The sequence below is a fragment of the Aristolochia californica genome, unplaced genomic scaffold, assembly GCF_029961685.1.
Source record: "Aristolochia californica isolate CCGP_79_NKW_82.1479 unplaced genomic scaffold, dmAriCali1.0.hap1 SCAF_7, whole genome shotgun sequence".
NCBI lineage: Eukaryota > Viridiplantae > Streptophyta > Magnoliopsida > Piperales > Aristolochiaceae > Aristolochia > Aristolochia californica.
In genome coordinates this window covers 34035722-34055860 of record NW_027182268.1, presented here as the reverse complement: position 1 = coordinate 34055860, position 20139 = coordinate 34035722, and the positions used below count along the sequence as shown (strand labels likewise).

General features: G+C 38.7%; 1 protein-coding gene across 5 annotated transcripts; it reads left to right on the top strand.

Moving 5' to 3' along the window:
• The first annotated feature begins 4760 nt into the window (after positions 1-4760).
• LOC137936476 (pumilio homolog 5-like) lies at positions 4761-17911 on the top strand. Of its 5 annotated transcripts, XM_068781184.1 has the most exons (15): positions 4761-4929; positions 6706-6780; positions 6951-7045; positions 7154-7238; positions 7337-7397; positions 7674-8326; positions 8650-8818; positions 8900-10103; positions 10257-10398; positions 10511-10618; positions 13822-14034; positions 14140-14250; positions 15196-15390; positions 17150-17321; positions 17535-17911. In XM_068781184.1, exons 6-15 carry the CDS (start codon positions 7679-7681, stop codon positions 17555-17557), a joined length of 2985 nt encoding a protein of 994 aa, XP_068637285.1. In that variant the 5' UTR covers positions 4761-4929; positions 6706-6780; positions 6951-7045; positions 7154-7238; positions 7337-7397; positions 7674-7678; the 3' UTR covers positions 17558-17911. The 5 variants fall into 5 exon arrangements, with proteins under 5 accessions (XP_068637285.1, XP_068637284.1, XP_068637283.1 ...); XM_068781183.1 differs by having other exon boundaries at positions 7158-7238; positions 8650-10103; XM_068781182.1 differs by having other exon boundaries at positions 7154-7208; positions 8650-10103.
• Positions 17912-20139: the final 2228 nt, after the last annotated feature.

Below are 20139 nucleotides of genomic sequence, written 5' to 3'. Positions count from 1 at the left end.
ATGGGCATGATTCATAGGATGGAGACAAACAAGACCAAATGGAAGTGATGGAATCAGAGTCTCAGTCGACATCTTCCCCCCTTCATAGTGTACCAGTGGATCCATTGCTTTCTGAGTCCGAGTCCATGTCTGAGCCTCAGGTAAGTTTCGAAACTCAACTACGAGTGCTACTTCATCGAACCATAAGAGAAAAACCTAGAGTCAATTATGAACCTTTTCTCACCTCTAAATTTCAGTATCCCATGCATAATTTTGTGTCTTATCATAGATTGTCAAAGGCAAATGAAGTATTTGTGAATCAATTATTTGTTATATCTATTCCTAATAGTGTGTAGGAAGCCTTGAAAGATCCAAGTAGAAAGAAGCTATGAATGAAAAAATGTGGTCCCTCCAAAAGAATTCAACATGGGAAGTGGTTAATCTACCTATAGGAAAGAAACCAGTTAGATGCAGGTGGGTATTTACCATCAAATATAAAGCCGATGACACCATTGAAAGCTTTAAAGCAAGGCTTATTGCCAAAGGATATACTCAAACCTACTGGATCGACTACATGGAGACATTTGCACCAGTGGCCAAAATCAATACTGTTCAGATTCTACTATCTCTAGCTGTGAATCTTGACGGACCCTTATATCAATTTGATATTAAAAATGTATTTTTACACGGAGATCTCCAAGAAGAAGTATATATGGAACTACCCCTGGATGTATTATGCAAACCAAATGATGCAAACAAGTATGTAAACTGAAGAAATCCCTATATGGTTTGAAGTAGTCCCCGATGGCGTGGTTTGGAAGGTTCACAAATTTTATAAAATCTATCAGATATAAGTAAATCAACTCAGATCACACTCTCTTCCTGAAATCTAACAAGGAGGCAATCACAACTCTTATTGTATATGTTGATGATATGATAGTAACTGGGAATGATCCAGAGGAAAAGAAGGCATTGCAAAGTCATCTTGCCAGAGAGTTTGAAATGAAAGATCTTGGTTACTTAAAATATTTTCTTGGTATTGAAATGTCAAGATCAAAGGAAGAAATTTTTCTATCTAAACGAAAATATGTTTTTGACTTGTTGAAGGAAACTGGTATGACAACATGTAATCCAGTCAATACTCCCATGGATGAAAATCTAAAATTGGGAACACATTCAAATCAAGTTCCTGCTAACAAGGAACGTTATCAGAGACTAGTCGGGAGGTTGATGTATCTTGCACATACCATACCAGATTTAGCTTATGTACTAAGTGTGGTTAGTTAATTTATGCACTCTCCAAGTGAAGAGCATATGAATGCCGTCAACCGTATCCTGCACTACTTGAAATCATCTTCAGGGAAAGGAATTTTATTTAACAAGGGAGGCGACTTAAAAATATAAGGTTATACAAATATCGATTGGGCTGAGTCAATAGAGGATCGACGATCTACATCCGGATACTTTACATTTGTAGGTGGAAATTTAGTCACTTGGAGAAGTAAGAAACAAGAGGTGGTAGCTAAATCGTCAACTGAAGCCGAATACAGGGGAATGGCCAAGGCAATATGTGAATTATTAGGGATAAAAAATTTGATACATAAACTACATATTGAGCAGACAAGTCCTACGAAATTATATTGTGATAATAAGGCAACATGTGATATTGCTCACAACCCAGTCTAACATGATAGAACTAAATATATTGAAGTTAATGGAGACTTTACTAAGGAAAAATTAGAAACAAGAATCATTGAAGTCTCTCATGTTCGGTTTCAGGATCAACTTGCCGATGTGTTGACCAAGGCAATATCTTATCGTGCCTTTAACACTTTTCTCAACAAGTTAGGCATGAGTGATATCTATGCACCAACTTGAGGAAGATTGTTGAGATTTTTTCTTAGATTTCTTACCTTAAGAAGAAATCCTATAAATATTCCATAAATCCCGAACTTTTGTAAACTCTGTAATCCCTGTAATCACTCCTAATTCTTCCATGTAAGTCGGTAAAAATGAGCGCAAATTGAAGTACTTTTTTCGACATTAGGAACCTGTGAAATCAGCCAAATCATTCATTCTCCAAATTCTTCTTCAATCGTTGCCTGCCTCTTTCGTTTTTCAAAGGTTGCTCAAATCCTGGGTGGCAAAAACAACGGTGGAGGAGAAACAAACAGACGAAGCTCCGTCCAAGTCCAACACGTGAGCCGCCTGCCATCTAGACGAAACAGCACGGAGACTGTATATGACACCGTGGACGCCTCACCCGTGGCAAGAATATTCCGCGTGTCGCTCCAAAATCAAGACAAGCCCATGAATCTTTTCCCGGGATCCGAGCCTTCTGGCGCTGCATTCCGGCCGGCGATCAATTCCCCCGTTGTTTACTTACTCCCGTCAACGCCTCGTTGCGTATTAAACTACCCTTCTCCGTTCTGTTCGTCTCCCGCCATTGCTGGCAATCTGGCAGCTCTGTTGATGATACCCTTCTCCGTTCTGTTCGTCTCCCGCCATTGCTGGCAATCTGGCAGCTCTGTTGATGAGCGATGCCTCGTTGAACTCTTCGACTCAATATTTTTAGTTCAGTTCTCTTCGACCTCCGGCCAGTGAAAGATGGTTGTCTATGTTCGTTGAATGAGGAGCCGAAGAAGCTTTGAAACGCCAGAAAAGTTAGTTAATCTGTCTTGACTTTATGGCTTGTGCAGAAGTGGGAGATTCGTCGCCTACGCCTACTCTGAAACAGGAGTTGTCCTGTCCATGATTAAATTACTCTTGAGCTTCGTCGTAGCTCTTTACACGATATCTCATCTCGTTCTCTCGTCTACTGTCAGTGAAACATTATATTTTTTTTATTAGAACTTTTTTCAATTCTATATTCACCACCCTTAGAAATCGTGAAAGATAATATTTTGTGAACGGAACACCACGGTTGGTAGATTTAGGGCTGGGGACCCTAGAAGCAGGGAGGGATTCTGTACAGATGGAACCTGGAGGGCCCCCCCACAAGAATCGCTAGCCAAGCACGAGTCCCAAAGCTATTTCGATGTGTCGAGGAGGTAGGGGTGGCATTGAACTGAGCTGGTTCAGCTCGTTCGATTCAATTTATCTAGATCTCGAATCGAGTAAGATCCAAATCAAATTCGTTTAAGTTAACGAGCCGAACTTGATCGAACTATGGTTCAGTTTGAAAAATTGTGAGCCGGTTTGTTAGTTCGATGATGACCCGGGAGGTGGGAGTAGGGAGCGGAGTTGTCTTCGTCTTCGTCTTGACTTCTCAGGAATTAGGGGGGAACAAGGAAACGATGTTTGACAATTTTCCTCCTCCCCTCGTTTGCCATCTCCGATCCTTATCACTAGTGAGCCCCTCCCGCAACTTCTCTTCCTCTTCTCTGTTTTTATCTCTCATTCTCCCCTTCCAGACGCTTTTGCCGTTACCATCACCATCGCCCACCCCCCGACACCTCGTCCTGCACGTACATGCGAATTTGCACATGCGTGTGAATTTTTTTATTATAAATTCTATCATATCCTTGTTATAGTTCCTATAATATGTGGTAGAAATATTTTTTAAGTGAAAACATTTTCTCCTTTCCCCAAGTAGGAGGGGTATTTCAAAAATCTATCGTCCTCCTTGAAAGATATAAACAAATACCTCTGCCTTTACTTGTTTATTACAGGCAATGAAGTTAATATGTTTACACCTTGGTACTTGGTTCAGCAGTATCACTTGTTTTCTAGAAGGCTTGAATTTTTTATAAACTTGTTTGAGGTAAAAATTGGTAAAGAAACTGCATGATGCTAGATACAGTTGCAATTTGTAGCTCCTCTTAGTATTTGAAGTACTCTCTTAATGCTAATTCCACTAAAGTTTTTAAGAAGACCAGATTGGTAGCGTTTCAGAATTGCTGCTGTGTGATTCCATGCTCCGAAGAAAAAACGAAAATAGGCATGCGATTAAGTCATCCAAAACCATTTTTCTTAAATTTTTTCTCTGTCTCGATGATCTAGTGTTCCGGTCCTTGAATCAGAACGATCTGATTGATTACAAATAGACAAAACTAACGTTGATTTTCAAAGGAATGTTTTTGTGTGTTGATTATTGAATAAAATTTATTCATACTTATGTAACTTTAATGAATAATTTTATACATAGTATATAGATAATTTTATTTATAGAGATTATGTCTAATTTTTTTATGTAAAATATATGTATAATTTTACATACAATTTATTTTTTATATATTTTATACAAAATTTTAAATATAGGTTGGAGTTCGAACTCAAGCTCGAGTTCTATTAAAATTATTGAGCTCAAGCTCAATTATAATGTAAGCTTAGGGCTAGGCTCCACTCAATCTCAAATTTAAAATATTTAAATCTAAGTTTGGCTTGAAACATAGGTATGGACTGGGTCAAGTTCTATTAAAATTATTGAGTTCGAGCTCAATTATAATTTTAAACTCGAGGATAGACTCTCAATCTCGAGTTTAAAATATTTAAATTAAGTTTGACTTTAAACATAGGTCTGGACGGGGCTAGATTCTATGCCACCGATACGAGCAGGATTCTGACTGTTTCCGTCACGAGGAGGGAAGACCAAAATCAATCAACGGAAAGTTCGGAAAATAGCTTTAATGACTTCCCAGTGCTTCACTGTTGTGTCCTGAATACGGGGACCGCTTTTCGCTACTTTTAAGAGGTTATTTCAGTCCTTAAACCTCTTATTAATTTATATACAACAATCCAAAGCCTGCGGGTTCTCCTTTGGTGCTTCTCGTAGAGGCAGTCACTCCATTTCGGCTTCCGAGCAAGCAAATAAGGACACCGAAAATCACTCGCGCGGCTGGCTGACGCCACCGCACGCAGAACCTCCCTGTGAGTTTTTCATTCCATGACTCGACTAGCGGAGAGCTCCCTGGTTGGCAGCCGCCAGGGTTTCACTGGCCTCGGAATCAGGTTCTTACCTCTGCCGGTGCTCTCTCTCTCTCTCTCGCGCGCGCGCGCGTTTTCTTGTTCTTGTTCTTTTTTTTTTTTTGACTCTATTGGGACCGAACTAGGGTTTTAGAATTGGTATGTAAAAAGCCTGTTGTTGTGGGTTCTTGCTTGTTGTATTGAACTGCATGAGATGAGTCTACTTTTTCCGAAACTCCTCTCTAAACTCTCCTGCTTCGGTTGACTAGTTTGTTTATTATCTGGAGAACTTCTTTTTCGAGATGACACTTCTCCATTGCAAATGACGGTTATTGAACATGTCGTTTGCTATAATTGGTCAACTCTGTTGTTCTTACTATTTCGAAGACAGAGACATTTAAGGTTGCAGTTATTGATAATGTTTGGATTTCGATGTGCTAGAATTTGATTGATTATCTCCTTGTTCTCAGTGGGTTTGTTTTGGTGAACGGGAGAATATCCTATTTTTTTCAAGGAGTAGTCTCTGTGGATTGCTTGGTTTTGAATTGCCCTCTTAGCACTAAGTTTGAAGCTCTCTTTGTGAAGTCAAAATTGAAGCTTTTTTTAACGTGTTGAAGATGGTTGCTTTCTCCCCTCTGCATTACAGTGTGAATGTAGCGTTTAAGATGGAATCGGGCTGAAGGTAGAGGAAGGGCCCCGACGTTTAAATTTATAAGTTTATGCTGTTCATTCCATGAATAATAATGGGACACTTGTTAGCAAGCTAGAAGCTTGAGAGAAAGGAAAATCCTGCATAAAATCTTGAGAGAAAGGAAATTCCTGCATAAAATATTAAGTAATTGTAGAAAGCATGGTTAAGCTTTTCTTAGTTTTTGTTTCTATTGTTGGTAGACAGTGGTCATAATCTTGACTCTCCCCGGTGGATATGGTCATTGTATGACGAGGATCTTGCTTTCCCCCTTTCTATCTCATGGCAGCATGTTCTCCCCCTGCCAATAGCGTAGCTCATATTCTTGCTAGGGAAGGGTTTGATTCTTTCTTGTTGTAATTGGATCCTCTTCTGTGGTGCCTTGCCCTTGATTTCACTTTCTGTTGTATAATTTGGGCTTTCGTCATCTTGTGATTTTGACACTTTAAAATTTTCCTGTCACTTAATATTATCATGATCATCTTGCAAGAATAAAAAAGAATGATTGTAAATGCCAAGACACCCGGGCCCTTGTGAGACTTATACCTGAGACATTGCACTAATAAACCTGCTTCATTTGGGACCAAAGGGTCAAATGAAGGAAGCATATTAGAGAAAATTGAAACTAAAACAAAAATGATGGAAAATGTACATATATAGCTCTTTATGCTAGGACTTGTACACATATTATCTCAATGCATGTTTTCTGATCATTGATATCCGTTTTTTGGTAGCTTCCTCTTATGGATTCTCGATTTTCATTTTTCATTGTGCGTTCATTTCCTTTGCTAGTCTTCGTGTCATATAGTATCTCCACCCCATCTTTTTCAGGTGGATAATAACATATGGAAACTTGTAGGCACTTTGCCTTTGGTTGCTGTAAGCACTTGACAAAGAAGGCAACTGATTTAGTTATAAAACTCTGGAAGGGCTTGAACTGTCTTATTTTACTTATATTATTTAGTGGTGAATGAATGGCTTCAGTCTAATGTTACAAAGAACAGGGTACCATATATAGATATTAGCATGGAAGAAAGAAACATCTCACCTTTGTTCTCACTAAGACAAGCAATTTAGGTTTTTTTTCATAGGATTTTTACTTGTTCTCTCTTTGTGTCTTTATCTTGCTCTAGGTTGATGGTGATGGTAGTATTGCAAGGTAACCTCTAGACAAATAAAATCGGGTGGGAGGCAGAGGAGATTGCTTGGTACTGCATGATTCTCTCTCTCTCTCTCTCCCCTTCTGCACCCCTCCATTGTATGGAGCAATTGACTGGTGTATCCTGCTTTCGAGTTACAATGTTTCCTGTTTTTTTTTTTTTTTGGTGGGTAGTGCTGCATCCAACTGCTTATATTTTACTTCTTTTTCATCTGTCAGTTGCAGAAGAGGAAAGAACTTCTCATTAGAGCATAAGTTGTTCTTTCCGTGAATCACCTATGAACGATCTGAGCTGCAAACAGTGGATTTTATAGGTAATAGTCAAGTCTCTGTATTCACAGTCAAATCTGTATCTCTTTCTTCATCTTAGACTTATAGCTTTATAGTTCTTACTAATTTTATTTTTTATTATTACTTGCTAGGCAGATCCTTGGTGGATTGGACCTTGATTCAAAGGCCACATTGAGGGAGGGAAGGGTGTGTGTGTGTGCGTTGTTTTGCTGATAAGTCAGTGGTTCCTTTTTTAACCATTGCATTTTACATGGATAAGTAGATAGTCTAATATTTGGCAGACCATTTGAATAATTACAGCCTCTGTGTGGCAGATCTACATCCAACTAAAATAGGGGATTGTATTTATCCGGCGGTTCTATAGCCTGGTTAAGGGTGAGCTTTCATTATACTTGTTTAAAGTCATATATATTTCAATCTCCATTTCTTTGACTAAGTTTGCCTCTGGTTCTATTCTTATAGAATGAAGTGTTTTAATAAGTTTTGTAAAAGCCTGTCTTTGTTGAGTGTCCTTTTAGACATTGTTTTTTTGTCACTGAATGTTTAATGTTAAGCTTCAGGATAGCTGTGCCATTGTTCTTCAAGTGATTTAAAGAACTGTAAGTATGTCAAAGAAGTTATTCTTAGAAGATTTTTTCGTCTTCTTTTCAGCTACAATGGCAACTGAGAGTCCGATGAGAATAGTTGGAGTTGGTGAGGCAGGAAAATGGCCTCCCTCTAGGGATGTCACAAAACTTCCATCGTCATCAAATTCTGTTGCTGCACAGGACTTAAGTTCACTTTTGAAAGGTCATAGATTTCGTGGAAATGGTCAGGATGCAATTCCCTGTCGGAGTGGAAGTGCACCACCAAGCATGGAAGGATCATTTTCAGCTATAAGGAACCTTATTGAGCAACAACATTCAAGTGTTGAAGGTAGCTTAGCCAGTCTGAATAGTGCTATTGAAAAATCCGAAACTGAAGAGCAGCTTCGTGCAGACCCAGCCTACTTAGCATATTATTCTGCTCATGTCAATCTGAATCCTAGGCTTCCTCCACCTCTCATCTCGCGGGAAAAGCGGCATTTAGCCCACCATGTTAGTGGTCTTGGAGATAACTGGAGATTCACTTCTTTCGATGACAGCACAAGTGGATCTTTGTTTATGCCAAGGGCTGCCCTCCCAACTCATAAGGAGGAGCCTGAGGATGAGAAGTCACCGAGACATGCTTCTAATGAGTGGACAGGGATGGGTTCTGTGTTTCTCTCTGGACGGTACACAACCTCATCAGCAGCTCGCCATAAGAGTCTGGTAGATTTGATACAGGTAAAAGTTCTATCTTGACATGTTAGATTACCATTCTGGTATTTAGATACCCTTTTTGGTGGAAGTTATTTTACCAACTTGCAAGTGGGATCTTGGTTCTTTGTTACTTGCAAATTGCTTTACTTCTCATTTTTCATCAGGATATACTTTTGAATCTTTCTTCTCTAGTTTTCAGTTAGTGCTAAGAAGTTTCACCTGTCCATAGTGTTGTGCTAGACTACCATTAGAGCTTATTTCTGGTATGTAAATTGCATTCTTGAACCAACTAAAGCTGTAATGTACTACATGTTAGCATGATTACTTTGTTTCTGCATTGCCCCCAGGAAGATTTCCCTCGCACTCCATCTCCTGTATATAGCCAGTTACGTTCTTCAAGTCATACAGCAACTGAAGGAGTAGGTGACCAAGATGTCCATGCCAACCATTTGCATGAATCATCTGTTAGCACAACGAGCACAGAAACACATACTACAATGCTAGGCCTGGGTGCAGGTATGTGCATGTTATTGGGATTTATTCTGTATCATTCTCATTCAACATTTGGCTTAATTTTATCACTAACTGACATGGCAGGAAGCCCCAGTCTTGGTTCACAAGAAGACACAAGTAGTATCGATGTTTCCTTAGATGATGAAGTGTTGATTAGTGGTCTGGCTGTTTCAGATATCAACAGCATTGAGTCCAAAATGGAGGGATTTACTATTTCTAACCTGCCAAAATCTGATGCTCTTAGAGTTCAACAGGAACAGCAACCACCTCATCGTGGCAGCATGCCACGACACCAGTTTCATCTACAACAAAGTGTATCTCAAGCTCAGGGGACCCACTCTCAGGTTGCTAATACCCTGGGGATCCACCATTCATATAACGGGATGGATCACTTATCTCATGCTCATTCCAAATCAACCCCAGTTGAGGCACAGCCAGTTCTTCATACGTCAGGAATATCACCACCTCTATATGCCACTGCAACCGCTTACATGGCTGGTTCTCCTTTTTACCCTAACTTGCAACCATCAAGTGTCTTTGCTCCTCAATATGGCATGGGTGGGTATGCTTTGAATGCTACCCTTTTTCCTCCACTTATTGCTGGTTACCCTCATGGTGCAATTCCTATGGCTTATGATAATTCTGCTGGTCCGAGCTTTAATACTCGTTCTGTTGGCATGTCTACTGGGGGAGGTGTTGCACCGGGTGTTGATATTCAACATCTATATAAGTTCTATGGACAGCTTGGGTTAGCTTTGCAGCCTACTTTTACAGATCCTCTTTATATGAATTACTTCCACAACCCTTCTGATGATGCATATAGTGTCACTGGTCAATATGATGCTTTGACCCCTAGAGGAGGGGTTTTGGGAGGCCAGGATGTGTTTCTCCCACAGAAAGCTTTACCCTCTGCATATACAGCTGATCAGAAGTCTCACCATCCCAGAAGTGGTGCACTTAGCATTCAAAGCCCTCGGAAGGTGGGACTTGCCAGTTCAAATTCTTATGGAAGCCCACCTGGAATGGGTATTTTGACGCAGTATCCAACCTCCTCTCTCACAAGTCCTGGATCCCCAGTTGTTGGAGCGAACCTTGCTGGTAGAAAAACTGAAAACTTTAGGTTTCCTGTAACATCAAGTAGAAATGTGGGAGCATACGGATGGCAAGGACATAAAGAAGCTGAGAAGCTTGATGATAAAAAATCATATTCTTTTTTGGAAGAGTTGAAATCCAGTAAGGCCCGCAGGTTTGAGCTATCTGATATTGCAGGGCGTATAGTTGAGTTCAGGCAAGTATCTATATGAACTTCTTTTATTTTATTTTATTTTATTTTATTTTATTTTATTTTGTTTTCTTTTGTTGTCTGAGAAGGCATAATATAAGGCTATTGGAACTGTTGCCATCTTATTTTGTAACATAAGTGATTGCTTGGGTGTATCAGTGCTGATCAACATGGGAGTCGCTTTATTCAGCAGAAGTTAGAAACTTGTACTGCTGAAGAGAAGACATCTGTTTTTGAAGAAGTCCTTCCTCATGCTTCTACTCTAATGACTGATGTATTTGGAAATTATGTGATTCAAAAGGTTTTTTCTTTCCCTGAAAATGTTTCATTCAGCTGTCTTTCCATGATTTGTTTTATTATATTCCCACCTTCAGTTGATTTGCTAATATTTGCTAATATTTTTTTTTTTTCAGTTTTTTGAGCATGGAAGTCCTGAACAGAGGAAACAACTTGCTGACCAGCTCACTGGCTGCATTTTACCTTTGAGTCTTCAGATGTATGGTTGTCGTGTCATTCAGAAGGTAAGACAACTTTCAGAGCAATTTTACAACTGTTCTGTGGTGCAATCCTTCAAGGTTGTGGTTTGGGTTGCAACCTTGTCTAGAACCTGCAGATCTAACACTAGCCTGGCTTGGAAAGATGGGTTGAATAGCCAACTAAATGGCTAGGTTTGCCTTAGAAGTTTGCATTCCTTTCCTTAAATTATGGTGGTATTTTTTTTGAATTATGGTGCAATATTGAAAACAAAAGAAGGAAGATTACAAACCTAAAGTCAGGGGCTAGACTCCACAACAAAGTGTTGGAGAGAGATGCCCGCCTTGGCCTGGGAATCTGCCAGGTGATTAGCAGATCGTGGAATGTGATTCCATTTACAGTTTAAAGGAGAATAAATTACATATTTCTTTGAACATATCCCAATGATGCCATGGGGGATGGCCGTGGTTTGCACACCAATTGATGACCACTTTTGGGTCGCCTTCAATACAAAGGGGACCAGAAAGGTTGCTAGAGAAGATTTTGAGCCTGTGTAAAAGACTCGAGAGCTCTGCTGTGGTAGAATCTGAGTTGCCGAGGGGGCCTGCATAGGAGAAGAGGAGATCACCCTTTTCATCGTGGATAACACCAGTGAATCCTGCTGGACCTGGGAAGCCGAGAGCACTTCCATCAAAATTGAGCTTTAAGTACCCGGGGGGAGGAGGGGCCCATATTGCCATAGTAGGAGGGCGAGGGGGCAGAGATATCTCAGCGATAGTTTACCAATTACCCTTGAAGTTTGAACCACTAAGATTTCTGCATTCTTTTTTATTCAAGAGCTAGACAGAAACTTGGTTAGAGATTTGCTCAGTCATAACCTCAATAGAGGAGGTTTTGAATTTGAATTTCCTCTTATTATGTTTTTTCCTGAGTGCCCATATTATATGACCCACACAACAAGATATAAGCATTTTACCTAACTTTGGGAGGTTTGAGTTAATGAGTGAGAGGGCAGTGTCTGTTAAGTTTCCGGAGGCACAGTATTGGAGGCCAATTTTGCTTAAGAGGGACGTCCAGACTAAGTGGGCGAATTGACATGAGAGAAGAAATTTATTATTATTATTATTATTATTATGGTGGTATTACTAGAAAAAGGTTCAACCTACAAAGGGTACTCTTTCAATTAACTAGTAGAGAGGGCAAAGATGCATGAGATTAAGGTGGGGGTTTGTGATCAATGGCAACGGGATATTCACGATCAGCCTCTTAAGTAGAATGAAACCAAGAGGTGTCAAGGGAATTCGTGAGATCTTAATTTTCTTCAAAGATGCACCAAACATGTCGAGGAGAATCTTTGAATCACCTTCAACTTCTTGTGTCCTCAAGATTCTACTGCTAAAGAGCTTGAGCCCGTGAAGAAGAGTTGTATGTCTGGCATCTCTGCAGTAGTTGCAAAGAAAAAGAATAATAGAGAAGGGGAGTACCATTATGATCTATTACCTCATAACCTGCTGGCCATGGATTACTTTTTTAACTACCGTTAGAGTTAATCTTGATGGACATGTTCATTTGGGGTGGGGGGACACAAAGAAATTGTTGGTGGGTTCTGAAGGGACTCATCTGCTTCAAGTTGCTAATGGCTTCCAAATAAGCCCTTATAATCATCAACTCTCTAACAATTCTTGTTGGAAAAAAAAAAATCCAGTGGTTCTTTTCCTTTAAGATGTGTCATCAACTAATTAGCAGTGGGAGAAACTTGTTATCAGAGATCTGCTCCCTCCTCTTTTGTAATTCTCTTGTTAATATAAATACATCTTTATAAAAAAAAAAAAAAAGCAGTGGGAGAAGTATGTCATAGGAACTTATGTAGCTGAGGAATCGGCCAGTAAACGAACTCTTTCCTCAAGGCATGGAGAATGCCTGAAACGGACTCTTTTCAAGGCCTATTAGAGAGATCGTAATTAAAGATAGAGCTAATTTTGAATGGTGACTAATTTTATGAATAAGAACTAGAAACAAAAACACATAGAGCTTAAATTCTGAAACAACGAATCCAAAAGCTAAGGGGAGGGGTGAAGGGGAAAGAGGAATAGCCAATGGCTTGAAAAACTCCAAAAAGTAAAAAATAAAAGTGGAGATTAAGGAGGCGATGTCTGAGGCACAATCAGTCCTTTCTCTGGCAAGGGAGTCCACAGTATGATTTTGGAGCCCAGCACACGCATCCAAGTGATGGATTGAGAGTTGATCAATTTCAAGAATGTTCTAGAACCCTTTCAAGAAATTAAGCGGCAGCTGACGAGGGTAAGATGGTCATCATATGAGCACATTAACCAATGGTCACCATAGAGTGTCTTTTTATGTGGAGAAGCTTGCTTAAATTTGTTTCATGCTTGAGGCCATACTAGAAGCTTCACTGGGATTTAATTAATGGGCAGGATTTTTATGGCATATGGAAGGAAGAATTTTGTAGGTTTAATTGGTGGTGTATGCAAGCATGAACTTTTAGCTATCAGTATCCTGTCTTTCAGTTCTCTTATTTCATTGCCAAAGAGAAAAAGAGATCTTATGTCATTGTATCTTCTTTTCTGGTTTCTTTAGCAACTTCTTGAGGAAACTATCACAGGAAGGCTTTTAATGATTTAGTCATTTAATTTTTAAACTTGTCAAAATTTCTGGTTTCATGTTGAGAAAATGACACTCTTCTGTGGTTTCTTTCATTCTCCAAATGATGTTCTTTGTCAACCTTTTCCTCTAGTTTTTCTCCCTTGCTGAGTGTTTCGTGGGAAACGTAGTGAAGAATGGCTTTGATCTTCTCTTTTCTAATGATACCTCCACTCTCCAAAGGATGTGTGTATGTGTTCATTCCCCAATAACAATCTGCAATAGCCATTTAAAATGTATATCTATGAAAATTTACTGCTGTGATTATGTTTATACAGATGTGAACTCTGATACTTTTTTGTGATTCTAGGCCTGAAACTTGTAAGCATTTGTTTGTTTTCTTGAAGGTTAAATGATAATAATACTTCTCAAGAAATTAAAAGCGTTGCAGGACACACATGATGATCAATCAATATGGAATCTGGTAGTGGTCATTAAAGCATGTTATATGCTTTAGAAGATTTCAGATCACATTCAGATAGATTCTGTTTTTCCTTATTAACTCCTGTATTTCTCAGTTTATTGTTGCAAGCATTTGATTGATCCTCTTTCTTCTAGTTCTTATCCTTTTCTTATGTACCTAATCCAGGCTCTCGAAGTTATTGAAATTGATCAGAAAACCCAACTTGTCCTTGAACTTGATGGGCATGTTATGCGATGCGTACGTGATCAAAATGGGAATCATGTAATACAAAAATGCATTGAATGTGTGCCAACGGATAAAATAGGATTTATCATTTCAGCTTTCCATGGTCAAGTTGCAACACTGTCAACACATCCTTATGGTTGTCGTGTTATCCAGGTAACTCGGAAACAGCTAGGACAGACTCAATTGAAGTCAAACTTTTTTGGGATTGTGATATTCTTTTTCCTCTTTTTGATGTGTCTGTCTTACTTTGATGGACAGAGAGTGTTGGAGCACTGCACTGATGAGCAACAAACTCAGTGCATAGTGGATGAGGTATTGCAATCTGCTTCTTCTCTTGCCCAAGACCAGTACGGTAATTATGTTACACAGGTAATGTCTGGTTTGTTTAGTCATTTATGGTGTGACTTTTTCTTAGAATAATTGGTAGCTATATGAACTTTTCTGGGGTCCAAATGTGCTTTGTTTTGAATTGGATTATGTGGAAGTTTCTAATTTTTCTGCAATTTGTAGGCTAAAAATTTGTTTCCATATTTAGCTCCACATGTTTGCTTTTATATTTATTTTTATTTTGAGTTGTTTGTTTGATGTGGTCAAACTTAATATCGATAGGATAATGCACCGGTAATGATGATAATGGTGGATAATGAATGGTGAATGAGGTGTTTGTGACACAAATAAGGGAAACCAATAGAAGTGTGGGAGGTGAGGAGTAGGGGAAAAACTCTTCTTTACTCCTAAAGAGTACAATTGAGGGAAAGGCCGTAGATTGCTAAATTAGATGTCTCTCTTTGTTTGAGAACCTAAAGATTGAGTGGAAAGCCCAATAAGCAGTAATGCTATTCAATGCTGTTGATTTTCGATTCCTGTGCTCTCCATGGTTTTCCATTTTGGACATGGAACCGAGTCGGATTGGTCAAATTGAGTCAGATTGCTCAACTCCAAGTCAGGACTCCACTCCCCAACCTGGCTTGGCAACCTCTGAATTCAGGTCAATTTGATCCACCAAATCTGGAAACTATGGTGCACTCTAGTTGGAATATTCTCTTGAGCCTTGGTTTTCTCTGTATGATATAATTTGATTCACATATGATTATCATGTAAAGCTGAAAATTTACATTCTTGTCCAACCTCTATATGTCACCTCTAAATTCCTTTCTGTTGATCTGCTTGGTTAACTGTTGCATTTGCTTCTTTCCCTTTGGAACAAGAGAGACCTGAGTAATGCATAATGAAAAAGCTGCCTCTTTTCAAGGCTTACAGTCTTGATAGACCCCTGTTGCATTTGTCAATTTCATGAATGTATTTTGCTTGCAGCATGTTCTGGAAAGAGGAAAACCCCATGAAAGGAGTCAAATCATTGGCAAATTGGCTGGACAAATTGTACAGATGAGTCAGCATAAATTTGCATCAAATGTTATTGAAAAATGTTTGGAGCATGGTGGCACTTCCGAGCGCGAACTTCTGATTGAGGAAATAGTTGGACAGACAGAAGGAAATGATAATTTACTGGTATGTGATAATCCATTGGATTCCTTTTTCTTTGCTGTTTTATTTTTCCTGGCCCTAAAAGCTGATGTATGTCATACTTACTGTTTTCCAAACCCATGTTTCTTGTTGAAGCTGTTGGATGAGGCACAAGATAGTGCTCCCTTTGTTCATAAATCTTGTGACCATTGTTTTTTTTCCCTTCACAGCTGGGGTAAATAATCATTTTTATTTTTTTAGAACTCTTAATAATCATTTTTCCATTTTCTGAATGAAGAAAATTTGTTGAGAGAAGGGAACAGTGAAAACAAAATTCAGCCCTTCCAATGGCGAGGAAAGGCTGAAATTCCAGAAAAAAATGTTACAAGAAGAGCAACAATGCAAAAAACATAAAAGAAGAAAAGGCCGAATGCCAATTAAGGGTTCCAGACAACTTGTCATTGCTGATTTATTCCACCTGGATTTGCAGCATGATTGTTAGCAAAAAAAAAAATGATTTGCTGAGTGTGGGACATGCAACCAAGAGATAGAAAGAGACAGCAATGTCTTCTATCTCTTTGTATAGAGAAAGTTGATGCTAAAGGAAATCATTTGAGAGCACCAACTATCGACTATCTTGTGGTCACCTTCCAGTTGAAGTGGTTGACTAAAGAAGCTTGGGGAGAGTCTTGGCCTTTGCAGCTAGGATATGAATTATCTTCTGTAGATTCTACCGCACTTGGGGATGCTGGGTGGGAAAAGAATCTGTCCTCTCTCATCAAAGAGACCTCAGTTCACCTCAAAAACTTCTGTGATTAATGAACTTCTGGATGCATTTCTTCATGGTATAAGACTAAGTATTAGGCACCCCTAGTGATAGTTGTTTTTTTTATATACATCTTCTGGTGTTAATTCTGGTTGCTTTTACTTCTCTTTGTTTATCTTCCTCTTTAATGAAAGTCTCATCATTTTTAGAAAACAATGCAAATAGATTTTACTTTCTCAAAATATAACTTATATTGTATAATGCCAAATTGAGAAGACAATCCACTCCATTCTCTTATGGCCCGATGCAGAAGGCTCTTTACCATCTTAGAAGGTTGCAGCATGATCTTGATGTGGCATAAGATATCTCCCAATCTCTTGATGAGGCTTAAGATATCTCCCAACCTCTTAATATATCTTGGTTCATACTCTCCTTTCAGCAGACTTGCTGATTCTAACAACCAACGAGGGTACATGTCAGCAACATCATGTTGCTGGGACAGCTTGCCCTTTTAGTTCTGTATTTGTTTCCCTCTATTACTGGTTAATTGCCATCCCACATTTCTATGCTCTTTGTCTTCTTTTTCAATATAAACCATTGACCAGTCAAAAGGAGTTCTAACCATCTGATAATGTTAGTGATGTTCCTGCTAGATGGGTACGAGAGGACCACTCTATGAACAAAGTTTTATCTGGCAGTGCCATCGAAATATTATCTTTCAAATAATTGTCGGAACTGTAAAAAGATAATGTCTCCAACATGTAAGTTTTTGCCAGTGGAATCTAGGCATGGTTTATGCCATGATCAGTATAGGTGTTCCTGGATTTCTTTTCGGGCTCAGCATACGTTTACTGTGAGCTTAGAAGATGCATGTTCTGGTTCTTGGAAAGTGTATGGGCATCGGTAGAACTGTAGGAAATGATCTTCAACTCGCTTGAACTTAAGCGCATTGTTCTAGTATCCTATCTAATGCATACTAATTGTTGTTAGAGTCTCATTTTTCATGAAAGTAACGGATTTGTGGTACTTGTGTTGTAGATAATGATGAAGGACCAGTTTGCGAACTATGTGGTCCAAAAGATTCTTGAAACATGCACTGATAAACAACGAGAAGTGTTGCTTAATCGCATAAGAATGCACCTCCAAGCATTGAAGAAGTATACATATGGGAAACACATTGTTGCTCGGGTTGAACAATTGGCTGGTGAAGGTACATACATACTCATATTTGGGCAGCCACAATACCTTTTTTTGTTTCTAGTTGAATTGATTTCTACTCTTCGAGTATTCCCAAGTTTACACAATAGGCTCAAATTCTTATCTGCCTTTTCATTACACTGTACTAATATTCCTTATATCCTTCATTAAAAAAATATCTGTTTGTTCTTATATCAAACGAAAAATATAACGCCTTTTTGTGCAGAAATCGTTGCTTCAGATTCATGAAGAAAAAGGGGTTGCATACAGGCCTTTGACCATTCATGAGAAATCCATATCGGAGCACAGCCACCTTGCAGTTGATACACGTAAGTCAGTTAGCCTACTGTGTTGAATGTGGAGGAAGGTATGACCCTGCTTCTTGCATAGTTTCTACCAATACTGTAAAGTTAGTAAATATGTGTTTATAAGGAATGCTTGGAATAGTTGTTGCTTTCATAATGTATAGAATTGGTAGTGTATATTAGATTACCCTGTAATCAAGCTTGAGGTTTTAGGTATGTATGCAGGGTAACTCGTGCTTGTTGGATGCTGTTGATTGTTTTTATCCCATAGTTTCCCCAAATATGTAGATTTTTTTTATAGATTCAATTATTATAAATTATCGTTGTTAGACATATTTTTAAGTTAATAAAAATTATAAATATTTTCAACTATTTTTATTTTTATATTGGTTAATTATTAAGTTTAAAGAAAAAAAGAAAAGAGGAGAAGCGCCTCCATGGCAAGAGGCTTTCTCCTCGAAAGAGCCAAGATGAGATAAGGGTGGGGGGATCACCCTCCTGTTGCTGCAAGGGAGATATTCGATGATTCAATGGAAAGGGAACTCCAGTTATGAGAGAGAGAATTTCATATTTCAGATTCCGTTATTTTGCAAAGGAATGAAGTAATCTACTCTTGCTTCTTCTTTCATAATTCTGCCACATAACCACAAAAAACCCATAAACAGAGATGTTTGACATGGAAGAATCCCTAAGCAAACGGTTTTTGTGAGTTCAAGATTCTATTGAAAAAACTTGGTGAAACAATTCAATCAGCCCGCGCAGACTCAATGGTTCAATGCTGGAATCGCAAAAATCCATTGGTCGTCCAAGATTTGAGATTTACGACCAGAAATTAGGATGGCCGCAACTTGCAGGGCATAACCAAAAGGATTTTTCGGCAAAAATATCAAATAGATTTCTGCCTCTCAATCACTAATTCTCATGGCAGATATTACCTAAAATTGAAGGTGAAAAGAATAGTAGGATAATCTGCAAAAGTTAACAACAATATATGTTATAAAAACTCGGTCATCATTCGGGCATTCGACAAGCAGAAAAAAACTGATGATGAAAAAATAGTGAAACTGTAACGTACCCATTGTCCACCAACCAATGCAGCAATCCAACAGTAATCCCGTTTGTTTCAGAGAAAACTGTAAACAGGTTATCTGGGTTGAGCAGGCTGAGGATCGTATCTGCTAAACATGCCTGATGTAGTGTGTATGATAACTTTTCCATCTTTATATGCACACACCTAGTTATCCACCTTCTCTGCCAAACGGGAGACCCTCTTTGCAACTCCAAGGAAGAAGTGGTCAGCCATCTTCTCCTTTTTTGCCCCTTCTCTTGGCAGTTGTGGATGTCCATTCTCAGCCGTATTGGTCTTCAGCTATGTATTCCTTTGGACCTTATCTCTACCAATCAGATGCTACTTGGGACCTCTATTCCTAAGGTGGACAAGTTGTTGATTTCAGCTTGTGTTGTTTTCATCACCTAAATAGTATCCATGCACGACCCCCAACATAGCTCACTCAAACTCTCTCTTCCCTCTCTCATTCTCTCTCTCTCTTTACCTTCAAGTTTTTTCATATTTTACATAGTATTAGAGCAGTAAATAACTACTGGAGAGTACTTCTTTGGCATTAAACCTCATCTTTTGATCAGAGCGACCTCATAAAAGTAGGTTTTTTAAACCTCCTCGATGACTGGTTGGTAAAATTTTGATTTTTCTTTTTTTCTCTATCATAACCCTAGGGTTACTGCTTCTATCACTCTTTGAAGGATTGTTCATGTCTTAATTGCCCTAAAAAGGGTTCTTTATATCGATCTTGGGATGTGCATCACTTATGCTAGACCTATTGTCTGCATCATCAAATCCTTATACTGATGTCATACCTAATTGAGGTCTCTTTTGAAGTATTTTCTTTATAATTGAAGTTTTACACTAATCTGTTAGTATTTTACCTATGCACATCTCATTCTAGCCCTGACCCTAATTTTTGCGAAGTGGGCTCCGCATCATTGGGATTTGTGAAAGTGTTTGGGTGTTGAAATTGAAGTATTTTGTGACTCTATATTTTTTCTATGGCTGATCTTGGTGAAGTTTATGGACCATCTAGGGAGATGGCTGGATCTAATGGTAAGGATGTAGTTTTTATGACATTTGAAAAGTCATTTGTATCAAACTATCTCAATTGGGCCAAATTTGTGAGAATATTTTTGAAGGGCAAAAAAGGATAAAGTACATCCGGGATGATCCCCAATTCCTACAACTAATGATTGGGAAGCGGAATACTGCCAAATTATAACTTGGATTGTCAACGGTATCAACTCTACCTTAAGAAACCAAGTGATGCATTGTGAAACTGCAAAAACTATGTAAGTTTCTTTAGAGTATTTGTATGTTCAAGAGTGCAATTTATCTCGAGTTTATGAACCTTTTACTGATTTCTTTGGTCTCAAAAGAGGTAACAAAATAGTAAAACAATACTATAGTGCCTTTTTGGGACTCTGGCCAGAAATTAATGTGTATCATCCTAGATGAGC